This window comes from Aulonocara sp. 'chitande type north' Nkhata Bay, linkage group LG19 (assembly GCF_057382095.1).
Source record: "Aulonocara sp. 'chitande type north' Nkhata Bay isolate Kocher_YH1m ecotype deep benthic linkage group LG19, A_spYH_male_GT1.1, whole genome shotgun sequence".
NCBI lineage: Eukaryota > Metazoa > Chordata > Actinopteri > Cichliformes > Cichlidae > Aulonocara > Aulonocara sp. 'chitande type north' Nkhata Bay.
Genome location: NC_141362.1, coordinates 29340880 through 29362392, shown reverse-complemented (window position 1 = coordinate 29362392; position 21513 = coordinate 29340880). Strand labels below are relative to the sequence as shown.

Sequence of the window (21513 nt, the reverse complement as noted above, 5' to 3'; positions counted from 1 at the left end):
CGTGACAGGATGTCTGAGCCGCATGTAGACCCAGCGGAATTCGAACGGCTGAAAGCCGAAGTGTTATATCTCCGCGGTGTGGTGGATCGGATGAGCACAAAGATGGAGTCTCTCACCGAAACTGTCCTCCAGCTTTCCTCTTCCGTCACCTCGCTGCAACGTCAGCCAGCGCCGGTGAGCGCTGAACCCCGGATCGGACTACCCGACAAGTGGAACGGAGTAGACGGCCGGCCTGATGGACTGCTCGCCACCTTAGACATGATGTTTGAATGTCAACCCACTAAATACGTCACTGCCCGTGCAAAAGTGGCGATGCTCACCTCTCTCTTGTCTGGCCAGGCTCAGGAATGGGCCGCGGCTCTCTACAACAATAAGTCTGCAGCGTGTAATGACTATGCTCTGTTTGTGGAGGAGTTAAAAAAGACCTTCGTTCCCCCCAGCAGTGAAGTGGAAGTGGAGTCACAGCTGCTTCATCTACGCCAGGGCAGCCGACCAGTCTGTTACTTCGCCTCCCGATTCCGCACCCTGGCTGCTAAGCTTCAATGGGGAGATGCTTCTCTGCGCTCCATCTTTCTAGAGGGGCTGGCTGATTACATCAGAGACGAGATGGCCGGCCGTGAGGCCCCAAAGACCTTGGATGAGGCCGTGGACCTTGCCCTGAAGATCGACCAACGCGTGATGTCGCGGCCTCGCCATGCCCCTCGGGCCTTAAAACCCTTCCAGCCTCAGCGGACCACGTCGTCGCGACCTCCTCCCCCCTCTGATGGAGCCACGGCTAGCCCAAGCAGCACATCCAGCGAGGAGCCCATGCAGCTGGGTGCACTCCCCAAAGAGGAGAAAGAGAGACGCTGGCGTGAGGGCCTCTGCGCCTACTGTGGATCAGCTCGACACCGCCGTCCCCAGTGCCCGCTACGGCCGGGAAACGACGACGCCAGGTAGACTGCGGGGGTGTCCCACCTGGCCCTTCCCACTCCTCTGATCCCTCTCGTTTTCTGCTACCGGTCACGTTTCACCTGAAACCCCAACAGCTCTCGTCCGAAGCCCTCCTGGACACCGGAGCCGCCGAGAACTTCATCGACCAAAAACTAGCCTCTCGGCTCCGCATCCCATTGACTTCCGTCGACCGATTTCTCCCGGTGACCTCAGTAGACGGGCGACCACTCCAACCCTACCCGGTCCAGTTCCAGACCCAGCCAGTCCGCATGTCTGTCGGGGATCATCAGGAGGAGATCCGGTTCCTAGTAGTCTCGGCCCCTTCCTCTCCTCTCATCCTCGGATACCCCTGGTTCCGTCGACATGACCCCCACGTCTCCTGGTCTTCCTGCCAGATCCTGGACTGGGGTCCCCAGTGTTCACGCCGCTGCCTTCTCCTCCGGACTGGACAGGACTCAAAGTCAGAAGAGGCGTCACCCCCGGAGCCCGTCGATCTGGATAGGATCCCTCCGGCTTACCATGACCTGTCCGAGGTCTTCAGTAAGAGGCGAGCCGCCGCTCTCCCTCCTCATCGCTCCTACGACATGGCCATCGAGCTCCTCCCGGGAGCAGTCCCTCCTCGTGGTCGCCTGTTCTCGCTGTCAACCGCAGAGAACAAAGCCATGGAGGAGTACGTCGCTGAGGCTCTCCAACAGGGCTTCATTCGCCCTTCTACCTCCCCTGCAGCTGCGGGGTTCTTCTTTGTAAAGAAGAAAGACGGCGGGCTTCGCCCCTGTATAGACTACCGAGGCTTGAATAAAATCACTGTTAAGAACCGCCATCCTCTTCCTCTGCTATCCACCGCGCTCGATTCCCTCTCCCAGGCCTGCATCTTCACCAAACTAGACCTACGCAGCGCTTACAATTTGGTGCGGATTAGAGAAGGGGACGAATGGAAGACGGCCTTCATCACCCCTAACGGGCACTGGGAGTATCTGGTGATGCCCTTCGGCCTCTGCAACAGCCCTGCTGTCTTCCAACACCTGATCAACGACGTCTTGCGGGACATGCTGGGCCGATGGGTGTTTGCCTATCTGGATGACATCCTGATCTACTCTCGCACCGAAGTAGACCATATTCGCCATGTGCGGGCCGTGCTAAGCAGGCTGCTCGAGTACCAGCTGTTCTGCAAACTGGAAAAGTGTGCCTTCCATCAACGGTCCACTACCTTCCTGGGCTTCACCATCTCCTCCAATGGCCTGACCATGGACCCGCAAAAGCTCCAAGCCGTGACCCAGTGGCCTCAGCCTTCCAGCCTTAAGCAGCTACAGAGCTTCCTGGGCTTTGCCAATTTTTATCGGCGCTTTATCCGCAATTTCAGCACCATTGTCGCGCCACTGACATCCCTCACCAAACCAGCTAACCTGCCCAAGCCCTTCTGCCTCCCCCCTGGTGCGAAACTGGCCTTCCGAGACCTTATTCGTCGGTTTGCTACAGCTCCCGTCCTGCTCCACCCTGATCCTGCCGGAGATTTTGTGGTAGAGGTGGATGCCTCCGATGTTGGCGCTGGCGCCGTCCTCTCTCAACACGGCCCGGATGGAAAACTTCACCCGTGCTGCTACTTTTCAAGGAAGTTCTCCGACACGCAGCGACGGTATGGTGTCGGCGACCGGGAACTCCTGGCCATCAAGTGGGCCTTGGAAGAATGGCGGCATTGGCTCCTGGGAGCGAAAGAACCATTTCTGATCTGGACTGATCACCAGAACCTGATCCACATTCGTTCTGCCAAGCAGCTCAACCCAAGGCAGGCCCGTTGGGCCTTATTCTTCGAACCGTACAACTTCCACCTCGCCTACCGCCCTGGCTCCAAGAACACCAAGGCAGACGCCCTCTCCCGGCAGTTCACCCAGGACGACTTCACGCCAGACCCTGGACCTATCCTACCGTCTCATTGTTTCGCTGCCCCCCCTGCGGTGGCCCTTGGAGGACTCTATCCGGGACGCCCTGACCGCCGAACCGCCTCCGCCGGAGACCCCAGCTGGGCGGCTCTATGTGCCATCCCGGTGCCGTCAGGAGGCCTTGCTCTGGGCTCACTCCTCCCCGCTCTCTGGTCACCCAGGGCCCGACAGAACCCTCCAGCTCCTCCGTCGTGCCTTCTGGTGGCCCTCCATGACTCGGGACGTCCGGGACTTCGTTTCCGCCTGCGACACCTGTGCTCGGGCCAAGTCCTCCACCCAGCCACCCGCTGGCGACCTTCACCCTCTCCCGGTGCCGAGACGTCCCTGGTCCCATGTCGGCCTTGACTTTGTTACCGGCCTTCCATCTGTAGACGGTCTTGACACCATCCTCACCTTTGTGGACCGGTTTTCTAAGGCGGTGCACCTGGTCGCCCTGGCCGGCCTCCCCTCCGCCAAACGGACGGCCGAGCTCCTCCTGGACCATGTCGTCCGGCTTCACGGATTCCCCAAGGACATAGTCTCCGATCGGGGGCCACAGTTCACCGCCAGGTTCTGGAAGGCCTTCTGCCGCCTGATCGGAGCGTCTCCCAGTCTCTCGTCCGGCTATCACCCTCAGACCAATGGGCAGGTTGAACGGACCAACCAACAGTTGGGGCGCTTCTTACGGTGCTTCGTCTCCGCCCAACCGTCGCTATGGCCTCGTTACCTGGTGTGGGCTGAGTTGTCTCATAACCTTCACATCTCTTCCGCCACCGGTCTCTCGCCCTTTGAGGTCTGTCATGGATTTCAACCTCCTATCTTCAGCCATCAGGAAGCGGAGGTCGACGTGCCGGCTGCTGAACGGATGGTCCGCCGCTGTCGCCAGGCCTGGATCAAGGCGCGGGCTGCCATTTCCCGGGCCAACGCTCTGTACACCCGGCAGCATCGTCGCCGCCACCGCCCGGGTCACCCCTTCCGGCCGGGGGACCGCGTCTGGCTCTCCTCTAAGCACCTACGGCTGCGCGGCGAGTCCAAGAAGCTCGCTCCCCGGTTCGTCGGCCCGTACGAAGTCACCGCCCGGCTCAACCCCGTGGCTTACCGTCTCCGGCTTCCGCCCGCCATGAAGGTCCATCCGGTTTTCCACGTCTCGCAGCTTAAGCGGCACGTCGCTTCCCCACTGGCGCCCCCCTCCCGGGCCCCGCCCCCGCCCAGGATCGTCGATGGGGGTCCTGTCTACACTGTCCGTCGGATTTTGGACTCTCGTCCCCGGGGCCGGGGGGTCCAGTATTTGGTGGACTGGGCTGGCTACGGCCCTGATGAGCGCTCCTGGGTGCCGTCCCGCTTCATCTTGGATCCTTCCCTCATCTCAGATTTCCGTCGCCGCCGTCCTGGCCCGTCGGGTGCCGGTCCTCGGGGGGGGGGTCCTGTCAGCCGGTGATCGGCTGTGATCAGCTGATCACGGGGCCGGGGTTAAAAGAGAGACGCCACCCACCTGTTCGCCGCTCAGACATCAGTATCCTCGTGTCACGAGCTCCGAAACTCTGCGACATCAGTCTCCGCCTGATCCAGCAACTGTGAGTTACAACCCCTTTCAATCCTTTTCCTCTTCCCGGCTCCGCTCGCTCTCTGTCTGTAACGACCGTTCCGAAGCCACGCTTCGTGCTCAGGTCATTACTAGAATAACTGCGTGTCTGCTCCAAACCCACCGCTAGCCTTCGCCGCGCTTGGGTCTAGCCAGCACGCCACACGGGCACGCCGAATTACTGTGTGCGATCCGCCCGGCCGTGACATTATGCACACCTGATATAGGGTGTTGATGTCATTAGACCACACCCCTTCTCATTACAGAGATGCACATCACCTAATATGCTTAATTGGTAGTAGGCTTTCGAGCCTATACAGCTTGGAGTAAGACAACATGCATGAAGAGGATGATGTGGACAAAATACTCATTTGCCTAATAATTCTGCACTCCCTGTATGTAAATTGATCTCTTAGGGGACAGCACAGAGCTAAACTGAAACTTTTAATCTGAAAAATTGATGTTCCTAATCTTATATTCAGGATTCACATCTGGTACGAGCGTGATTTGGCCCGAGCCACAAATAGGATGGAGTATACGGTGCAGTTTCTACTGATGGAGCTAGAAAGTGTTGGAAATATCCGTTTGGAGGAGGGCTGCTCCACAGATCCTTGGTACTTTTACTGTTCAGTATCATCCACTGTAACTGTAACCACTATGCAATTCACAGTAACAAATGGGAAATATACTCTCCTTCTTTTCTCTTTTGCTCTGACCGACAGGTTTACTTCTTGTTGTGACCTCCTACTTTCCCGCTTCTCTCCATCAGACTACAAAACGTATGGCATCACTGATATTAGGGTGAATAGAGTTATCCGCATCCACAATAGTGCACTGAGACTTTGCTTTGAGGACAAGATTCACCGTTTGCTAGCCAGCGAAGATTTATCTTCCCAGTAAGGCACGAAACAGATGATGAGCAGATTTTAACGACTATGTTAAGCTTCATACTGTAACTCTATTCTTTCTAAGCAGGAATTACAGACGTCAGCTGGAGTATTTATTCTACATAGTTGACCCTGAAAAATGTGAGAAGGATGAAACTTTGCAGATTCTCCAGGAAGGCTTCAAAACAACAGAGCAGCAGAAGGTATGTGTGCTACCAGAAAGGATGCACAAGCTCCTATCACACACATTTATTCTACTAACAATTAGGGGAGTAATTGAAGCTAATTAGCCACACATTAGACAGTTTATCACTCAACGCCTGCACACTTGTACACAGTGCAGTAAACGATATGTGCAAAAAGAAATTATCACGCTCATTTATGGAGCAGATTGCAATGAATACTAAAATGAGGGAAATTTATATTTGTGTGAAACTTTATGTGTGCCTGATTTGTGTCTGTATGGAGAGGTAACCACATTAGGGTTACAGAAGAATATGCTTGACTTGTGTTATTCTCACGCTTTCACTTTTTTACGCGATGACTCTCTAAATTAGGCCATGGGAAAAGAGGGTGCTATACCTTTTTCCAATAGCCTGAGTTTGAACGAGCAGTCCAGAATTGAGTACACACTTCGCCAGACCAGCCAAGGTCACACTAAACACAGCATGGATACGATTCCCTTCAGGCACGGTGAGGTCATTTTACAGATTTCATTCATTTCATTATGTTTTTATGCTGTTTTTTTAGAAGCTAAACTGCTAATGCTCTTTTGCTTGTAGGTCAGGTCAATGTTTCCAAAGTGTTCGTGGGTAGAAGCATGCCCATCCGAGATGGAGAACCAGTGGACAGAAGCAATTATCCTGGAGTTTACTCTGTGTATCGCAGTGTGGAGACAAAGCACAGATCTGCAATGAGTGAAGGTATTCACTGAATTAAAAGGAACAACAGCAGTTGCCTTTTTTGTAATTGTTGTTGCTTATTTCTTCACTCCCAATTATTTTTACATCTCTGTGTCCTTTTCATTCAGAAAGACCTGGCTCCAAGAAAACACACACTGATCTTGAGTCCAGTCCCCGCCGAAGGCAGTGGTTTGTGTTTGACCACGAGCTTGTCCTGCCCGAGTACATCATATATTATGAATACATCACTCAGGTAAATTATTGCATACATTCCTTTGACTGTCACAGACGAAACACAATTGTTCTCTATGGCGGTGTTTCTTCATCTTTTAATATTTAGATATTGAAAAATTGCTGCATTATTTAAAGCGATAACATGCCTAAATCTCAGTTTCAATCCCTGTGATTTAGGAAGTGCAGGTTATTTAGTAATCACAAATTTGGTGATGCCCATGTTTTTCGTGGGCAAGGTACTGAACCTCAGCTTACCTTCAACGCATTCATCGTGAATTGGATGCCATAGATCAAGCACTTAAAGTTCCTATTCAGAAAAAATGAGGGCAGATCTGGAGTTTGACTTTTGGATCTTCAATTATTGACATGTAATGTGTTTACTTTTGTCTGTACAGACCAGGTTATTCATCTGCTGCCTGTGACAGATCTAAAATATCCGCCGTCATCATTTCTAAGAGTTAGCTGCATCGGTTGGAAGCCTCTAAATAGATGAAGGACATTTTTTATTGAGGTTGGAGATCAGACAGCTGAGCTGCAGTTTTCGCGCTACATCCCTTGATTTGATGGGTTTGTTTTCATGTGGGAAACTAAACTAAACTAAGAGTTTAGAAACATGAAAGTGCAATTGTTTGTGCAGGTTATGTTTCTGTGCATGAATTATGATGAGTATGTGTTGGTTGCTCCCCACCTATCTATCTAGACGTCATATTTATTAATTATAATATTAATTTAAAAAAGCAAGTTAAAAAAATGCATCTGTTGGCAGTACATGTTGTAAACATTTTGATTTGCCTTGTCTAGGACAAAGACAAACCTACACTGCTGAGCCATAGCACAGACAGAGATCCTTCCAATGATGTTGCTCTGGACAAAGAAGTCCTCAACAGGGAACCTGTTCTTAAACCTCAGCCCAAGTTATTGAGCTTGGATGATAAAATTCTGCTTAGTGTTGCCCGAGCCAATGTCCTCAGTCAAATCACAGTAAGTGCTCTGCCGTTTTAAATAAGAGGTTGAATATGAAGCAGTTTCATTTCAGTTTGAACCATCATTGTTGCATTGAATCTCCAGGTGCTTAACCTTCATGGCAACAGCCTGAGCAACATAAAGGAGATTTCCAGCCTCACGGCTCTAAGGCATCTTACTGTCAGCTTCAATGAGTTCACGCACCTTGATGACATTTCTCACATGGTAATACAAAATAATGTTAAGATAATACTTAAGAGTGTGTTTAAGTCAAAGAATGCTTCTTTTATGATGTCCCTCTCTATTATTTGTGAAACTGAATAGTGGCTGCATAGCCATAAAGTGGAACTCTCACCTGCTCTCTTACCTAAACTACAGCCAAATCTTGAGTTTTTGGACGCTAGCTTTAACCACCTGGTGACTCTGGAAGGTCTGCGGGGGCTGGGACAGCTCAAACAACTCGATGTGCGCTGGAACAAGCTGACCAAGGTCAGAGAGGATACAGCTGTGCTCAGAAAACACACACCTGCTCTGCTGAAACTGGACACTCGATACAATCCTTGGAACAGGGTGTGTGCTGTGATCAAATAGAAAAAATAACTCGAAATATTCAAGGTTGAACCTCAGCAATAGTAATACTATGTATATGCTCAGAATATATATGTTAAAAATATGAATCTGAGTCTATGTTTCAAACTATACCACTGAAAGTGGCCTCAAATTGTAGAAGTCACTGAGTGAAGATGTTTCCCTTCTTCCAGCCCGAGGCAGTCAGAATGACCATACTAGGCCATCTCATGAACCTCACACACCTGGATGATGTGCTGGTAGCAGAGGAGGAGGCTGCTGAAGCTGTTCAGATGGCAGCTGGGTCCAAAATTAACCAGGTGAAGATTTTGTCAATATTCCTTCTTATATACTAGATTTTATTTGGTTGAGCTGATCTATGTAAAGAGACGTTGTTTAAATGAACAAATCCAAAATTGATGGATTAAAGTAAATGTTTTAAGTGAAGTATGGTAATTCAATCAGACTCGTTGACACTGCTCGTAGGCGTCTCTTCTGGCACACTCGCGTACCAAGAGTGACCGTCCCCGCACTCTTAGTCTGCTGTCAACAGCCCAGCTCCTGTATCATTTGAGTCCATCACCCTGGGGTCTTGGTAAAGAACTGGACCAAGACTGGACTGCAAAAGTGAGCTTCAGCATGTGGGCTTCTCAGTAAAGACGTTTTTAGGAGCGGTACTAGGTGGGATGATGTTGATCTTCGTTACCTTTTGTGTCTACCAAATTGCTGACCAGATCACCACCCTGAACCTTGACAACAAGAGGATTTCCAAGATGATCAATCTAAGTAAGCTGGTGAACCTGCGCTGGGCCTCCTTTAATGATAACGAGATCTCAAAAGTCGAGGGTCTGGACAACTGCCTGAAGCTGGAAGAACTGTCCCTAAACAACAACAGTATTTGCACACTCAGTGGTCAGTCGCACTCTCCGCTTCCCAAGGAGAAATCACACAGTGCCGTCATTGTTTCCATGTCTGTATTTGGTCACTGTTTCCTCAGGCCTCACACGACTCCATTGCCTAAATAAACTGAGTGTAGATGGGAATCGGCTAACCAGTCTGGACGTCTCAACTCTCGACGGGCTGTCCAGCTTGTCTTTTCTGTCAGCTGAGAACAACTGTATTGCTTCTCTTCATGGCATCCAGAGACTTCGGTCTCTCCTTGAACTTTACATCGGCAGCAACCAGATCTCTACATCAAGAGACATCTACTGTCTGAAAGTGAGCATCTAGTTAACATTTAAAAATGGATGAGAAGGTGAAATAAGTAGAGTAGAATTTAATTTAAATTCATTTTACTATGTGAGCTTATGTGACCATTTTGCTTTTCAGGGATTGACAAACCTCCTAATCCTGGATCTCTGTGGGAACCCTTTAGTGGAGAAACTGGAAAACTATCGAATATATGTAGTGTTTCATCTCCCCTTCCTCAAAGCTCTGGATGGAATTGCAGTGGTATGAGCTTAAAAAGTCATATTACAGCGGTTGTTTCCAGTATTTTGTAATTGCTCTTCTTTTCTGCTGTTTTCTCTAGGAAGCAAGTGAGTGTGAGAGCGCAAAGAATATGTTTATGGGAAGACTGACCACCGACACAGTGGCAGAGAAGCTGGGCCACTCAAACTACACAGAAATCACACACCTAAACCTTCAGGCCTGTTCCATTAGGTAATAACAGTGTTGTAATAAAACAGATTATAAAGAAAGATAAAGCCTTAAAAATATATTTTTTTCTCACAGGATAGTTGATCTGTCTCCACCAGAACTCTTCCGTAATGTGCGCTGCATCAACTTAGACCATAGCAACCTCACATCCTTCTCAGGCCTCATCCACCTGCCCAACATCAAAGTACACAGTGCACCAAATGCCAGTACACTGTAATACACTGGCTGGAAATGCATCATGTTCAAATAAATTATTTATGTTGTATTGTTTACAGGCTCTGTGTCTCAACTATAACCACATAGAGTCAATTCTGCCCAGGCAGAAGACTCAGACTCATCTGACAAGCAGACAGATACTATACAGCAAAGTGCACTCCAGTGGCTACAGCCAACAGAGCACATCTAAAGCCAGCAGGTAATCTAGTGTAGTTTTATTTATGGGTTTTGTGCAAAAACAAGCTTCTTTTAAAAGTATTTCAGTAGAGTTTTGTGCAGTCTAACCATGAGGGGGCAGCACTGACCAGCCAATGTGTGAGCTGCCTTAAATTTAACAGAAGCTGCTGGCAAACTATGATGAATTTATTTATAGTCAGAGTTTCAGTCAGAGAAATTCTTTTTTAATATATAAAAAAAGTAAGCATTTAAAATGGGGCATTTCCTTTGAGGTAAAGACTACAATAAACTAAACAATTAAAACCTATTTAGTCTGTAGATTAATATAAACATTAGATGAAATATTTGTTGTGCAGAACCACTACACAATGTAGTGCTGTGAGAGCCATCCATTTGTTTAGCCAGACTGTGATTGCCTTGATGTGGTCTGCACCTGTGAGGTCTGACCAGTTAGACGTGGCAGCGGGAGGGACAACGAGGTGCTCGTTTAACCACCGAGATTTCAAACGGCCTTTCTCTAACTGCGTTTAAGGGATACTGGGCCCACTGGCAGCCTGGAGCCACTGATGGGAAGCCTGGAGGTGCTTCATTTGAGTCACAATGGCATCTCCAATATGGCCAATCTGCAGCTCAGCAGGCTCACCAATCTTAAAGCACTCTTCCTTGAAGGTATGTATGGTTGACGTTGCCACCCTTTTCTCTGCAAGCCGTTTAAAAGTGCACTACACAGAGGCTGTGAAAAGGCAAGCGCAAAGAGCAAAGTCTCCCCAATAGACCTAAGGCCAGGTGGGGGATGAGACGCAAAGAAAAGAATGATTGACTTTCTTTTCAACAGCTTTTGATGGCTTTTGATTGAGTTTTGCTTTGCTGGGGTGATTTGTCCCACAAAGCCAACCCTACTTTTCTTTCTTAGAAACCTTTGGAAGATTGGTTTGTAATTTCAGCACTGTTTACAGCCGAGTCAAGCAAGAAATACCCAAGAAGTGTTTATATGGGCCTAAAATTCTGCCTTTTATATTCTTCAAGGTGTGCAATTTACTCTAGTAGTTAGTATATAGAAATATTAGGGTACTGTTTGGAATGTCTGTTCGTTTTGATTTTCTAAAGTTTGGTCTCTCAACAGGCAATGAGATAAACCAAGTGGAAGGCTTGGAAGGGCTTCACCAACTCAGAGAGCTTGTGTTGAACAGAAACCGGATTAAAACTCTGACCAAGAACTCTTTCGCAGCCCAGGCTCTCCTCCTAGAGCTGCACCTGGCACAGAACCGGATCCGGGAGCTGAACCATCTCGATCCTCTGATTGAGCTTCGCAAGCTCTCCCTCGACATGAACAAGCTGCAGGTATTCAGCTTCAGCAGAGGTAGTAGTAGCAGCCTCCTCGCATGCTAGATTTTAAAAAAATGTTTATATTCACAATTTTAATGAAACGGCATATTCAATTAAACTGCATGAATAACTCAGAACGCCGTGATTTCTTGAGGTCACCGCCGAGGTCACAGCCATCTTTTGTGCAGTTTTGCGATTTACTACCAACTTTTACTGATTGGTTCACATGTGTCAGATGTATTTTGTTCACTGTGCAGCAGTATTACTTTTCCCTGCATTTGCAAAGTAAGACTTGAAGTATAGTGAGTCATTACTACCCACTGTGGCATGCAAGGGGTCGCATTAAGGAGAATCAAGTTTGATTGAAGGTCACGGCCGTGTGTATAAAGAATCAGGGGAACAATCAGGACAACGTGTAATCAGCTTCTCGGGCTGCATCTCCTCACACAGAGCGAGCGATTTGCACTTTTGTTGCCGGTTCCTTCTTCCCATCACTTCCTTAATGTTTTCACGCATTCAATTAAGACATAGAAATAAAGCAATCATCCAGAGCGTTATTCCTCACAGTGGGGGCGTCTTTGAATCACAGCCAAGTCCGAGTATAAAGCTGGGAATGAGAGAAAACATCCCCATGGCCTGTTGCGTGCCCAAAGTCTCTCATGAGATTAATGAGGGCTCACACATGTAATCTCTCCCATCAGCTGCTTCCATCCTGCCCACACCAAAATTATGAAAGGTTCAGCCCTGATGCAAATGCCTCTGTTATCAACACATAGCAAGGAACAGCTAAATGAGGGGTTATGAGTAAAAAAGAACTTTGAAATAATCTTTGCCTCTCTACTTCTTTGCAGGACATCGCAGAGCTTGACAAATTAGAAACTCTTCCCTCACTGAAGGAGCTCTCTGTTGTTGGCAATCCTGTGAGTATTAACAAGTTTTATAGGCAGTTTGTCCATTGGGTGGGTTCTGTCTTTATTTGCATCCACTTGCTGTCAGTCACAGAACATATCTTGAACTCACGATCTCTTGAACAAATGATCAAAAGCACGCAGAGTTCTCATTTTCACAATCCGATACGCTAACACAGGGTAATTCTGAGGTTCCAAATTAAGTGATTACACGATGGACCGTCTGCTGTGCCTCAAACTGGCTGGCATCAGAGACAAATTCGTTGACCAAATGGCTGTGTGCTATTGGCCCTGTTACATCACCCATCTGGAGCTCATGCAGGCCTTAGCAGTGCCTGCAGCCCAGGGCCTGTCTATTGTCCACTGGGTAATGCTCAGCTGCGGTAGCCTCTTTACTGCTCGATCTCATCCCCCTTCTGTTCCCATGCGGTGGGGGTGGTGGTGGTAGTGGGGTTAATCCTGCCAGGGGGTAGAGGCCAACAGCCACCCTGGAGACAATACCTCCTGCTGTTGACCGCATGAGATCCTTTAGCTATGTTCCCTAGCCAAAGTCTGTCTCCTCCTTTTTCAATGGACATCCATTGGCATGCACTCACAACCTCATCAAAGCAGAAGTGTCCTGCAGGAACAGGCAGTTCTGTGGCTGTACAGGCTGGGTGTATAGCCTGGCATACAGGGTGCCCTCAGCTGGGAAGGGACCTATGTGCTGCTGTCAGCTGGGTCACTGGAATAGCTGCTGGGAACATGGTAAATACACTGGGAGCCACATAGCATCATATTTATCCCAGATGCCTCAAAGCAGACTGGGCTCATCTCCAGAATTAATATTTCTGAGGAGTGGTTGATAGCCAGACTGTTTAACCAAACATTTGTTTGTCTTTTTGTTTTGTTTTGTTTTGTTTTTCAGGTGGCACGCAATTCTGTCCACAGACCAGCAGTGGTGCTTCGCCTGCCCCAGCTGCAGGTCCTGGATGGTGTGGACATCACTCTGGAGGAAAGAACCAGGGTGGAACTCCTCAATGCTGATTCATCAGTGAGAACTGTACAAATGCATGCTCGATCCAATGCGTAGGGTCGTCACACCTGTTAAATGTTACACAGTAATTTTTTCTTCCAAAGATTATGTTTAAGATACATTTTAACTCTTGCTTTGAGCCAGCAAAACTCCAATTTCCCTCTGTTTTGTTTCTAAGAGAGGTGGGAAACACTCTTGACCTCAGTCTTTGGAAATTTTAACAAATACATGTAAGGTTAGCGTATAGCTGAGATACGAACCCCTATCCTCTCCTACTGTACTTTAGTTGAATTTTAATTCTGACTGAATTACAAATGTACAAATGAAGACACTGTGTATGCAAAATAGCATAATGGGCCTTATCATGAAAGATGTAGTCCAGCTGGAAGAGTCAAAATGCCAACATCCAAACCACAGCCACCCTGAATAGTATGACTGATATTAGTATGACTGATTTAATGTTCATGTAATGAGAAACCGGGACAGTAATTCTCCCGCAGCACTGAATTAAAAGCGGTCTAAGCCTGCTAGCATCATCCTGCTGATTAGATGAAATGTGCCCGGCCGATAATGCACCAGTGGATTTATCCCCTATTAGCCAGGTCAACACGACCCCCCTCTGCTTGTTAGACGTAAGTATGGAAATGAGCAGAGATCCTGGGTTTTCTCATTAAAAACACAAATGCAGCCCTCCCTCTGTTGACTCTCATGAATGCCATCTGAGTTGTCACTTTCAATCTGTGCCTGTAGCTGCTTTGCTTGAATGTAAATGTTGTTATTTATGCGTAGTAATTACTGTTGGCCTATAAGATGCTTACATATGTGGAACAGCAAGCAATCTAATCCCCAGTCCCCTGGCAAGTGTGTAGGGTGTAGTGGACACATTGCATGGACCGTGGACAGCAGCAGAGATAGAAAAGTGGAGAAAAAATGTTTTATGTTAGAATACATATACTAGTGAGGAACTTAGATGCACTTAATAGATCATGTTTGCATGTTATACTTCACATCAGTTCTGTCCTGGAGAATTATGTCCATTTTCCTTATTCCCTCCTTGTTTTTTAAAGCCATACTCCCATCATCCCGGAGCTCTCCTTCCTACAAGTGAAGTTAACCTTCCTGGACTGCTCGTGCCCCACAACCCCACTCTAAGAGTAATGAGTGTAAGCGGAGGGCCGCAGAATGTGATGCACGGGCACAATGTCCTGCAAAATAACATAGACGAAGACCATTACACATACAAATGTGAGTATAACATACAAACCCAAATCCAAAAAAGTTGGGATGCTGTGTAAAGTCTAAATAGAATAAAATGTGATCACAGAAAACACATCAGAGTTTTAAAATAAGAAAATGTACCATTCAAGAAAAAGATTCTCTTCAATTTGATGGCAGCAACACAATTTAAAAATGTTGGGACAGGTCCATGTTTACCACTGTGTAGCAGTCGGTCTTCTTTTAACAACAGTCTATAAACATCTGGGAACTGATGTCTACATCACTTGCTTGACATTTGGGAGACAAATATATTGCTGAATAGTCCTGGATCTGCTGAGCTGTTTGATTTTTGGTTTTATGGTGCACCAGATCTTTTCGATTGGTGAAACGTCTGGACAGCAGGCTGGCTAGTTCAGCACTACATTCTTCTACTATGAAGCTGTGCTGTTGTAATAGGTTCAGTATGTGGTTTAGCATTGTCTTGCTGAAAAGATGTCTGGATAGGTGCATATGTTGCTCTAAAACCGGTATGGAGGCTTTTGAACTGAGTGTTGATTGTCTTTCCCCTCCTTACTCTGGAGGATTTTTCATCCTTGCTTTCTAAAAAGAATGCAAAATTTGGATTCCTCTGACCACAGAACAGTTTTATAATTTGCCTCGGTTCATTTTAAAAGAGCTTCGGCCCAGAGAAGACGGCTCATGTTCACAAATGGATTCTTGTTTGTGTGATAGAGCTTGGATCTGCATTTGCGGATGGCGGAGTGAACTGTGTTCACAGTCAATGATTTCAGGAAGGATTCCTAAGCCCATGCAGTGATTTCCATGATATAATCATGTTCGTTTTTAATGCAGTGCTACCCGAGGGCCCGAAGATCACAGACATCCAATATTTTCAGTCTTATCTGTTGCGCACAGAGATTTCTCTGGAATTTCAGAATTTTTTGTTGATATTATGTACAGTAGACGATGAGATATTAAAAGTCTTCTTAATTTTGTGTTGAGTTTTTTTTGTAGAAAACTGTTGCAAAATGTTCCTCCATCTGTTTTTTCTTAGTACCACTTACTTTTTCCAGCCTTTTATCGCCTTTCTACCAATTATCTTTTGTCAGAGGTGTTGCTCCTATCACCTTCAAAATTTGAAAACATTTTTCCTTAAAATTTTTAATTTTCTCAGTTTAAACATTTGAGATATTTACTGTGTTCTGCGGTAAATAAAATTATTGGTTTATGGGGTTTGTAAATTGTTGTAATCGGTTTTTAGTTTTACACAGTTTCCTAACGTCTTGGAATTGGGTTTCTTTTTCTTCTTGATGTAAAAATGCCTTGTTTTCAGCTGCCATATGTAACTTGTTATATAGAGATTAGCTGTTCTCCTTTGTGCTCTGTCGCAGTAAGAATGATAGACGTTTCAGTGATATCTAATATTACGCCTGTATTAACTCCCCACCCAGGTAAGAAGCACAAACACAGTAACGTTGCTCGAAGTGGCCAAACTGATATTTACTTCAGACACAACCGAAGAACAGGAAGCAACATTCCGACCACTGCTGGGAACAGACAACAAGAACAAGACAGCAGGTTGGTAAAAGAAAAAAAACAGTGTATATCTGATTTTTTTTCTCCTTATTTTTCCTGATGGAAAACTTTTAAAAAGAACTCAGAGTAAACTAAAAGTTTGTTTACACTTGTTGTATTCCAGATTCCCAAATGGCGGTAGACTTCCACCCCAGTAGGAATCAGAAGAGGTGGAACACGAGGTGAACACATATGGCGGCCATTGCTGTTGTGTGTTTTTATGTCCTGGTGTGAAATTAATGACAACAATAATCTATGTGTATCTAAATCGTGGGATTTTTGTATGTTTTAATAAATTACTATTAGTTAATACAAGCAGCACTTTAAACTGAACTGCCTCTGATGTAAATTAGGCCGTTTTTTGGGGGGGGCACATGTCGTGCCTTCCTCTCAAATGCATATATAATGATTGAGACTTCATTTTTTTTATATGCGGATCACTAACCATGGTAATCTGAGGATGAGAGGTTTTGGTGTCATTTTGAATGCCATCTCATCTTTTGCAAACAAGTAGAAAAAACACACAGATGTAAGGGCGTGTGAGGCTGGCATGCCGCGTCCATCGGGTCAGATGCATCCCCAACAAGTGGATAATCCAGCTTTAGCACACCTCTCTGTGGACAATAATCTGCAGTCGCTCAGATAAAGATATAATCTTGAATACGGTCCAAATGGATTTCAGAGATTGTCAGTTTCATCATGTTAGCCTCTTTTCGAAAAGCCCACAGCAGTTTCGTCTCTAACGTGCAAATCTCCTGTGTTGTAATGAACCCACTCCACTTTGTGTTTATGATGTTAGCTCAGTGGAGCATTAAAATATATTCTTCCTGTTTTCCTGTTGGCATAATCTAGTGGTGCCACAGTCAACAAAAACACCAGTCTGAATAAGCCACATAAGGCATAAATATGTGAAGTAAAAACTCCTTACTGCAACGGGAAACATTTAAATAAAAAGCTTCATTGCTTTCACAGTTGCTCTGCTGACTATCATACATTAGATCAACATAGCAACTTGAGGTTTTATAACAAAATTTGTGCAAAATTACACAGAGGAATATAATTATGAAATCGCCAGTTTAAAAGACACAGTGTTCGCTGCAGAGATTATGCATTGGTGGTGTTAACATGACCACTAGGTGTCCTTAGAGCTCCATTAACACTGCTAATCAGTCAGTGAGTTTTGACCTGTATGCTGTAAGCTGAAGGAGGATGTTTGCACTTCACTTTTGTGTCTCTCTTTCCGTGCAGCCTTTTTGCTCAACATCCCAGAAATAAGCCAGCTCTACGCAGAAAAAGTGAAAAGCTCTCCCCAAACAAGCTCCCCTAATGCATGTACTTAACTTCACTTAATTTGTGTTAATTCCCAGCATTAAGCGGGGCTAATGACTGCACAAGTGAGTGCACTGTCATTACCCTGCTCTGCCTGACATCAAATGGCAGCTGATGTACTTCTCTTGAAAAAGAAAAAAGCACAGGAGAGATTTGGGGGCTCAGTGTGAGTGCTCTAATGCGTTAGGTACTGCAGAGGATAATTACACATTTTATATTTGAGTACAGTATGCGCAGTATGGATGGTTATAAATATATTTCTAATTCCTGTCGTGCGTGGTGTAAGCTTATAGTGAGCATGCCACTTTGCACGGCGTGTCTCATATCTGCATATCTTTCAGTGTTTCTTACATTAAAACGACATTATCATAAAGATTGTGAATAATTCATCACTTCTGTGCGAACCCAGATGCACTGCTCCCTCTGTCTATCTCGCTGCCTTTCCTAGCTCCTCCATGTGAGTAGACCACATGGTTTGTTGCTGGTTTAATGGGATGGAATGTGACAGGTTATGTTTTCATCTGCCTTATATGAAGGCAGGAGTGACCGAGAGGGAGAAGAAGGAGAAGAAGAGACGCAGAGAGTGAGAGTGAGGGGTGGAGAAGGGGGGAGTGAGCTGTCCTCTGCAGTTGTAATCTGGATTCAGAATTAGACATGTTTGAGCTTGTTGTGAATCTGTTATAGATGATGCCTGCCCCCTTCCCCCCAAAAACCTCGCTACACACACACACACACACACAGAAAAACGCATGCTCTGCATGGGGCCATTACTGCTGGTCCACTAACTCCCTACATTTGCTGTGTCTGTGCATTCAGAGCACCATTAGTCCAAGACTCTGTGAATAATTGCTGAATGGACCGCGTTTTCACAGCTATCTACTCAGGTTCAAGTGTTGGAGGGGAGGTTAGAGGGGTGACGACGCGGATTGAAGTTTGATGCGGAGGTTAACGCTGCACGTTGTGCAGTGCTTGTCGAAAATGCGCCGCATGTGTAATGGATGACCGACGTTACACTCCACATGCATTACACATTCGCCAACCTGTATTAACTTTTAGAAGTGCTTTGATAGGGGCTACAATTTCATCAACATCATCACTTGAGTTGAAATTGCTTTTGGAAAAAATGAACTTGCAATTGACGACCAACTGCAAGTCATCAAGGAAAATTATTTTGTTCTCAAAAGGTGCATATTATGGCCCAAGTTCATTTTATCCTTACAAATACATCCTCTATCTTGACATATTGCTTCTCTTGAAATCTGTCATTGAGTTATTGCTGTCGCTTGTGATTTGCCTGTAATTTGTTTCCTGTGGAATAAATCGTGACTGGCAAGAGGAGAGAAAAGAATGGAGTGAGAGTGACAGTCAGAATGAAAAGGAAACTGCTTTTATTTTGTGCAGACATTTTGGATAAGAGCCCGCATCACAGAGGCATTAAATCTTAATTGCTTTCCATTTCAGGAATCATGTGTCGTTTATAACATTATTGAACTTGTGTGTCATTAATAACATTATTTCAATCACGCAAAGTGTATTGCGAAATGGCAAAAACAAGTTAACAGAACAACCAAACAAGAGAACGAATGCATAATTTTCTTGCAAATTTATCAGGAATCAATTTTCGGAGCTTTGTCAGATGGTTTGCTTTTGGGTAATTTGGTATCAGCCTTTCATATTTCATACAATTTGCAATGTGTTTCTCCTTTAATGACTTAAGTGTTAATTCAAGTGGATATTCTTCACCAGAGGGCTTTGACAAAAACACAGCAATGATTTTAAATACGCGGCGCTATGGGAGGATTGTGGACATGTTGCCGTTATTGATGAGTTTTTTTCTGTTATTATGGTTTATTGTGTCCTATGCGGAATAGAAATCGCTTTTTAAGATGACAAGGAAACATGACCTCCTGCCCACCCTTATCCCCTGAGCCCCATTGAGCAACAACAACAACAATTTAATCTCTTTTGACCCCAATTGTTATTTTTCTTTGTGTTTGTATCTTGGCCTTTTTAGTGATCGCTTCATGATCCTCCCTTTTTGCCCCGCTTCTTTCTAAGTAGACACTTTGCCACAATCACTTTCATTATATTGAAATAAAACACTTGCTTGGATTTGCTCTTTTTGTGTTATTAAGAACACGATAACAAGGATTTAGAATGCAATATTAATATTCTTAATCCCTTCTCAGTTATTAGGGTCGACTAAGCGCTTTAGAAACGGCATTTAAAGATCCTGGCAAGTGCCAAGTTGAAAAATTGTTTTGGATAAAGAAGATAAACAAACCCATGGGATGCGCCATTTGATGTCATTATAATTGCAAAGAAGGATGGTCTTTCCATTGTTCAGTGAAAAGCAGGTTAGAATGGTAAACCCCTTTGTTTTATAAGAGTGGTATCTGTATTTTTTTTAAGTTTAGTTTTAATGTATATGTCTGAACTTAATTATACAAGGTCTAAATGAAGCTGGTTAGTGTTTTCACAAAATAAGTGAGGTGATATACAATAGTTGTAATTATATCATTTTCACAATGAGAACTTCTATTCTTAAATTGTTGATCTACAGTACTGAGTGGAAGTCTTAAGCCACCCCTAATTTCTTTATATTTTGCTTCCAAGAAACCAGACTATCTTGTCATTTTTAAAGTTATTCTTTGGACAATGACTGCTTTTTCAGTCATTTTCAGTCCAGTCCTTGTACCTGGCCATTTTCAGAGGAATGTTTCATTTTTTAAAGTCATTTAAAACTGACCTATGAATCATTCAACCATAAAACAGGCACCTAACTCAAGGGATGAACAAGTCTATAAGTATTACAGACAACTTGGCAAAGAATCCTTTTGAAATTGTATCTTTAGGCACTTTGTTGCCAGCAGCCTGTAGCAAAAATACATAATTTGGCTTTAGCTAAATGAAAAATGCCAAAGATAACATGCAAAAAAAAAAACATTTTCCAAAATGTGAGATATTTTAGGATGGTGTACATAGCTTGTAATTTGAGGAAACTGAACCAATGGAGGGCAGAAGAAGTAGCACACCTTAAAATCTATCCACAGCAGATGAACAGTATTTGATAGTAATTTCTTTAAGAAATCTACATCTGTCCCTTCAGTTGATCCATCTACTGTTTACTGAAGCCTCGTCAGAAATGGTCTCAGTGGAAGGGTGGCTGTCAAGAAGCCATTCATAGGGAAGAGGGAAAACAGAGAAAAGGCTGACGATCAGTGACAACGGGTCTTTTTGGAGTATGTCATGGTTTGGGGCTGCAAGTGATCATGGTAATGATCTTGTCAAAATTGATGGAGTTATGAACCCAGAAAAGTACCATCAGTTCTACCACCTGGAAAACATCTCATTGGCAAAAGCTTCATTTTTCATTATGACAATGATTCTAAACTCCCTGCCAATGCAATAAAGGATACCCAGATAAAAGAACACACAGTGGATCACTATCAGTCATGGGCTGGCCTCCACAGAGTGCGCAACTCAACATTACTGAACTACTGTGGGATCTTCTTGACAGAGAATGGAACAATATCCTCAAAGAAGCCCGGAGAACTGTTCCTGAAGACTAAAACAGATATAGACTATTTAATCCCACACTAGGGAAAATCACTCGTTACCACAATACAAGGGACACAAATAAAATATGAATTAGAAATATTCTGGAAAAACAAAAATGGAAAAAATAAATAAATAAATAGGAAGATACTGTGCCAAGAAAAGCTAAAATACTATACAATGGTTACTATATAAAGTAAAATGCACCAGGATTTGTAAATTACAAGAAAGAGCCTAAGAGAATTTAGACCGTGTTGAACTTTCTGATACCTGTAATTAAAGCTTTTTTAAACATTACAGATGTTTTTCCAAGTGTGCATATTATTATAAGTGTCTGTCGGCTTATAGAAGTCGGTTTTTTTCAACGATGTGTGGTGAATAAATATTCCCCTTAAAGTGAAAACTCTTTTCAAAAATATGTTCCTTTTTGTATTAATAGTTGTGTGTGTGGCACAGACCGTCCATGGTATGTGGCAGAGCCCTTGAGTTGAATGGGCGGGGATTGTACGGTTTAAGCCAATCAGAGGCGCCGCGCTCTTCTTTCCTCA

The 21513-nt window shown here is 45.1% G+C and overlaps 1 protein-coding gene across 6 annotated transcripts in view; it reads left to right on the top strand.

Annotated features, from left to right (window-relative positions):
• The window catches only part of lrrc9 (leucine rich repeat containing 9), a 31799-nt gene extending 12932 nt beyond the window's left edge, over nucleotides 1–18867 (top strand). For 2 of the 6 annotated variants that reach the window (XM_086274579.1, XM_086274583.1), the window contains 24 exons: nucleotides 4914–5045; nucleotides 5154–5327; nucleotides 5404–5521; nucleotides 5876–6011; nucleotides 6101–6241; nucleotides 6349–6473; nucleotides 7256–7435; nucleotides 7523–7642; nucleotides 7796–7987; nucleotides 8179–8304; nucleotides 8471–8611; nucleotides 8719–8896; nucleotides 8982–9202; nucleotides 9314–9436; nucleotides 9516–9646; nucleotides 9719–9827; nucleotides 9919–10058; nucleotides 10569–10705; nucleotides 11160–11377; nucleotides 12214–12282; nucleotides 13178–13312; nucleotides 14353–14530; nucleotides 15955–16081; nucleotides 16203–18867. In XM_086274579.1, the coding sequence (XP_086130705.1) occupies nucleotides 4914–5045; nucleotides 5154–5327; nucleotides 5404–5521; nucleotides 5876–6011; nucleotides 6101–6241; nucleotides 6349–6473; nucleotides 7256–7435; nucleotides 7523–7642; nucleotides 7796–7987; nucleotides 8179–8304; nucleotides 8471–8611; nucleotides 8719–8896; nucleotides 8982–9202; nucleotides 9314–9436; nucleotides 9516–9646; nucleotides 9719–9827; nucleotides 9919–10058; nucleotides 10569–10705; nucleotides 11160–11377; nucleotides 12214–12282; nucleotides 13178–13312; nucleotides 14353–14530; nucleotides 15955–16081; nucleotides 16203–16236 (3385 nt within the window). In that variant the 3' untranslated portion in view covers nucleotides 16237–18867. The remainder of the gene's footprint in view (nucleotides 1–4913; nucleotides 5046–5153; nucleotides 5328–5403; nucleotides 5522–5875; nucleotides 6012–6100; nucleotides 6242–6348; nucleotides 6474–7255; nucleotides 7436–7522; nucleotides 7643–7795; nucleotides 7988–8178; nucleotides 8305–8470; nucleotides 8612–8718; nucleotides 8897–8981; nucleotides 9203–9313; nucleotides 9437–9515; nucleotides 9647–9718; nucleotides 9828–9918; nucleotides 10059–10568; nucleotides 10706–11159; nucleotides 11378–12213; nucleotides 12283–13177; nucleotides 13313–14352; nucleotides 14531–15954; nucleotides 16082–16202) is intronic. The other 4 variants (XM_086274580.1, XM_086274581.1, XM_086274584.1 and 1 more) reach the window with 4 other exon arrangements.
• The last annotated feature ends 2646 nt before the right edge of the window (nucleotides 18868–21513 follow it).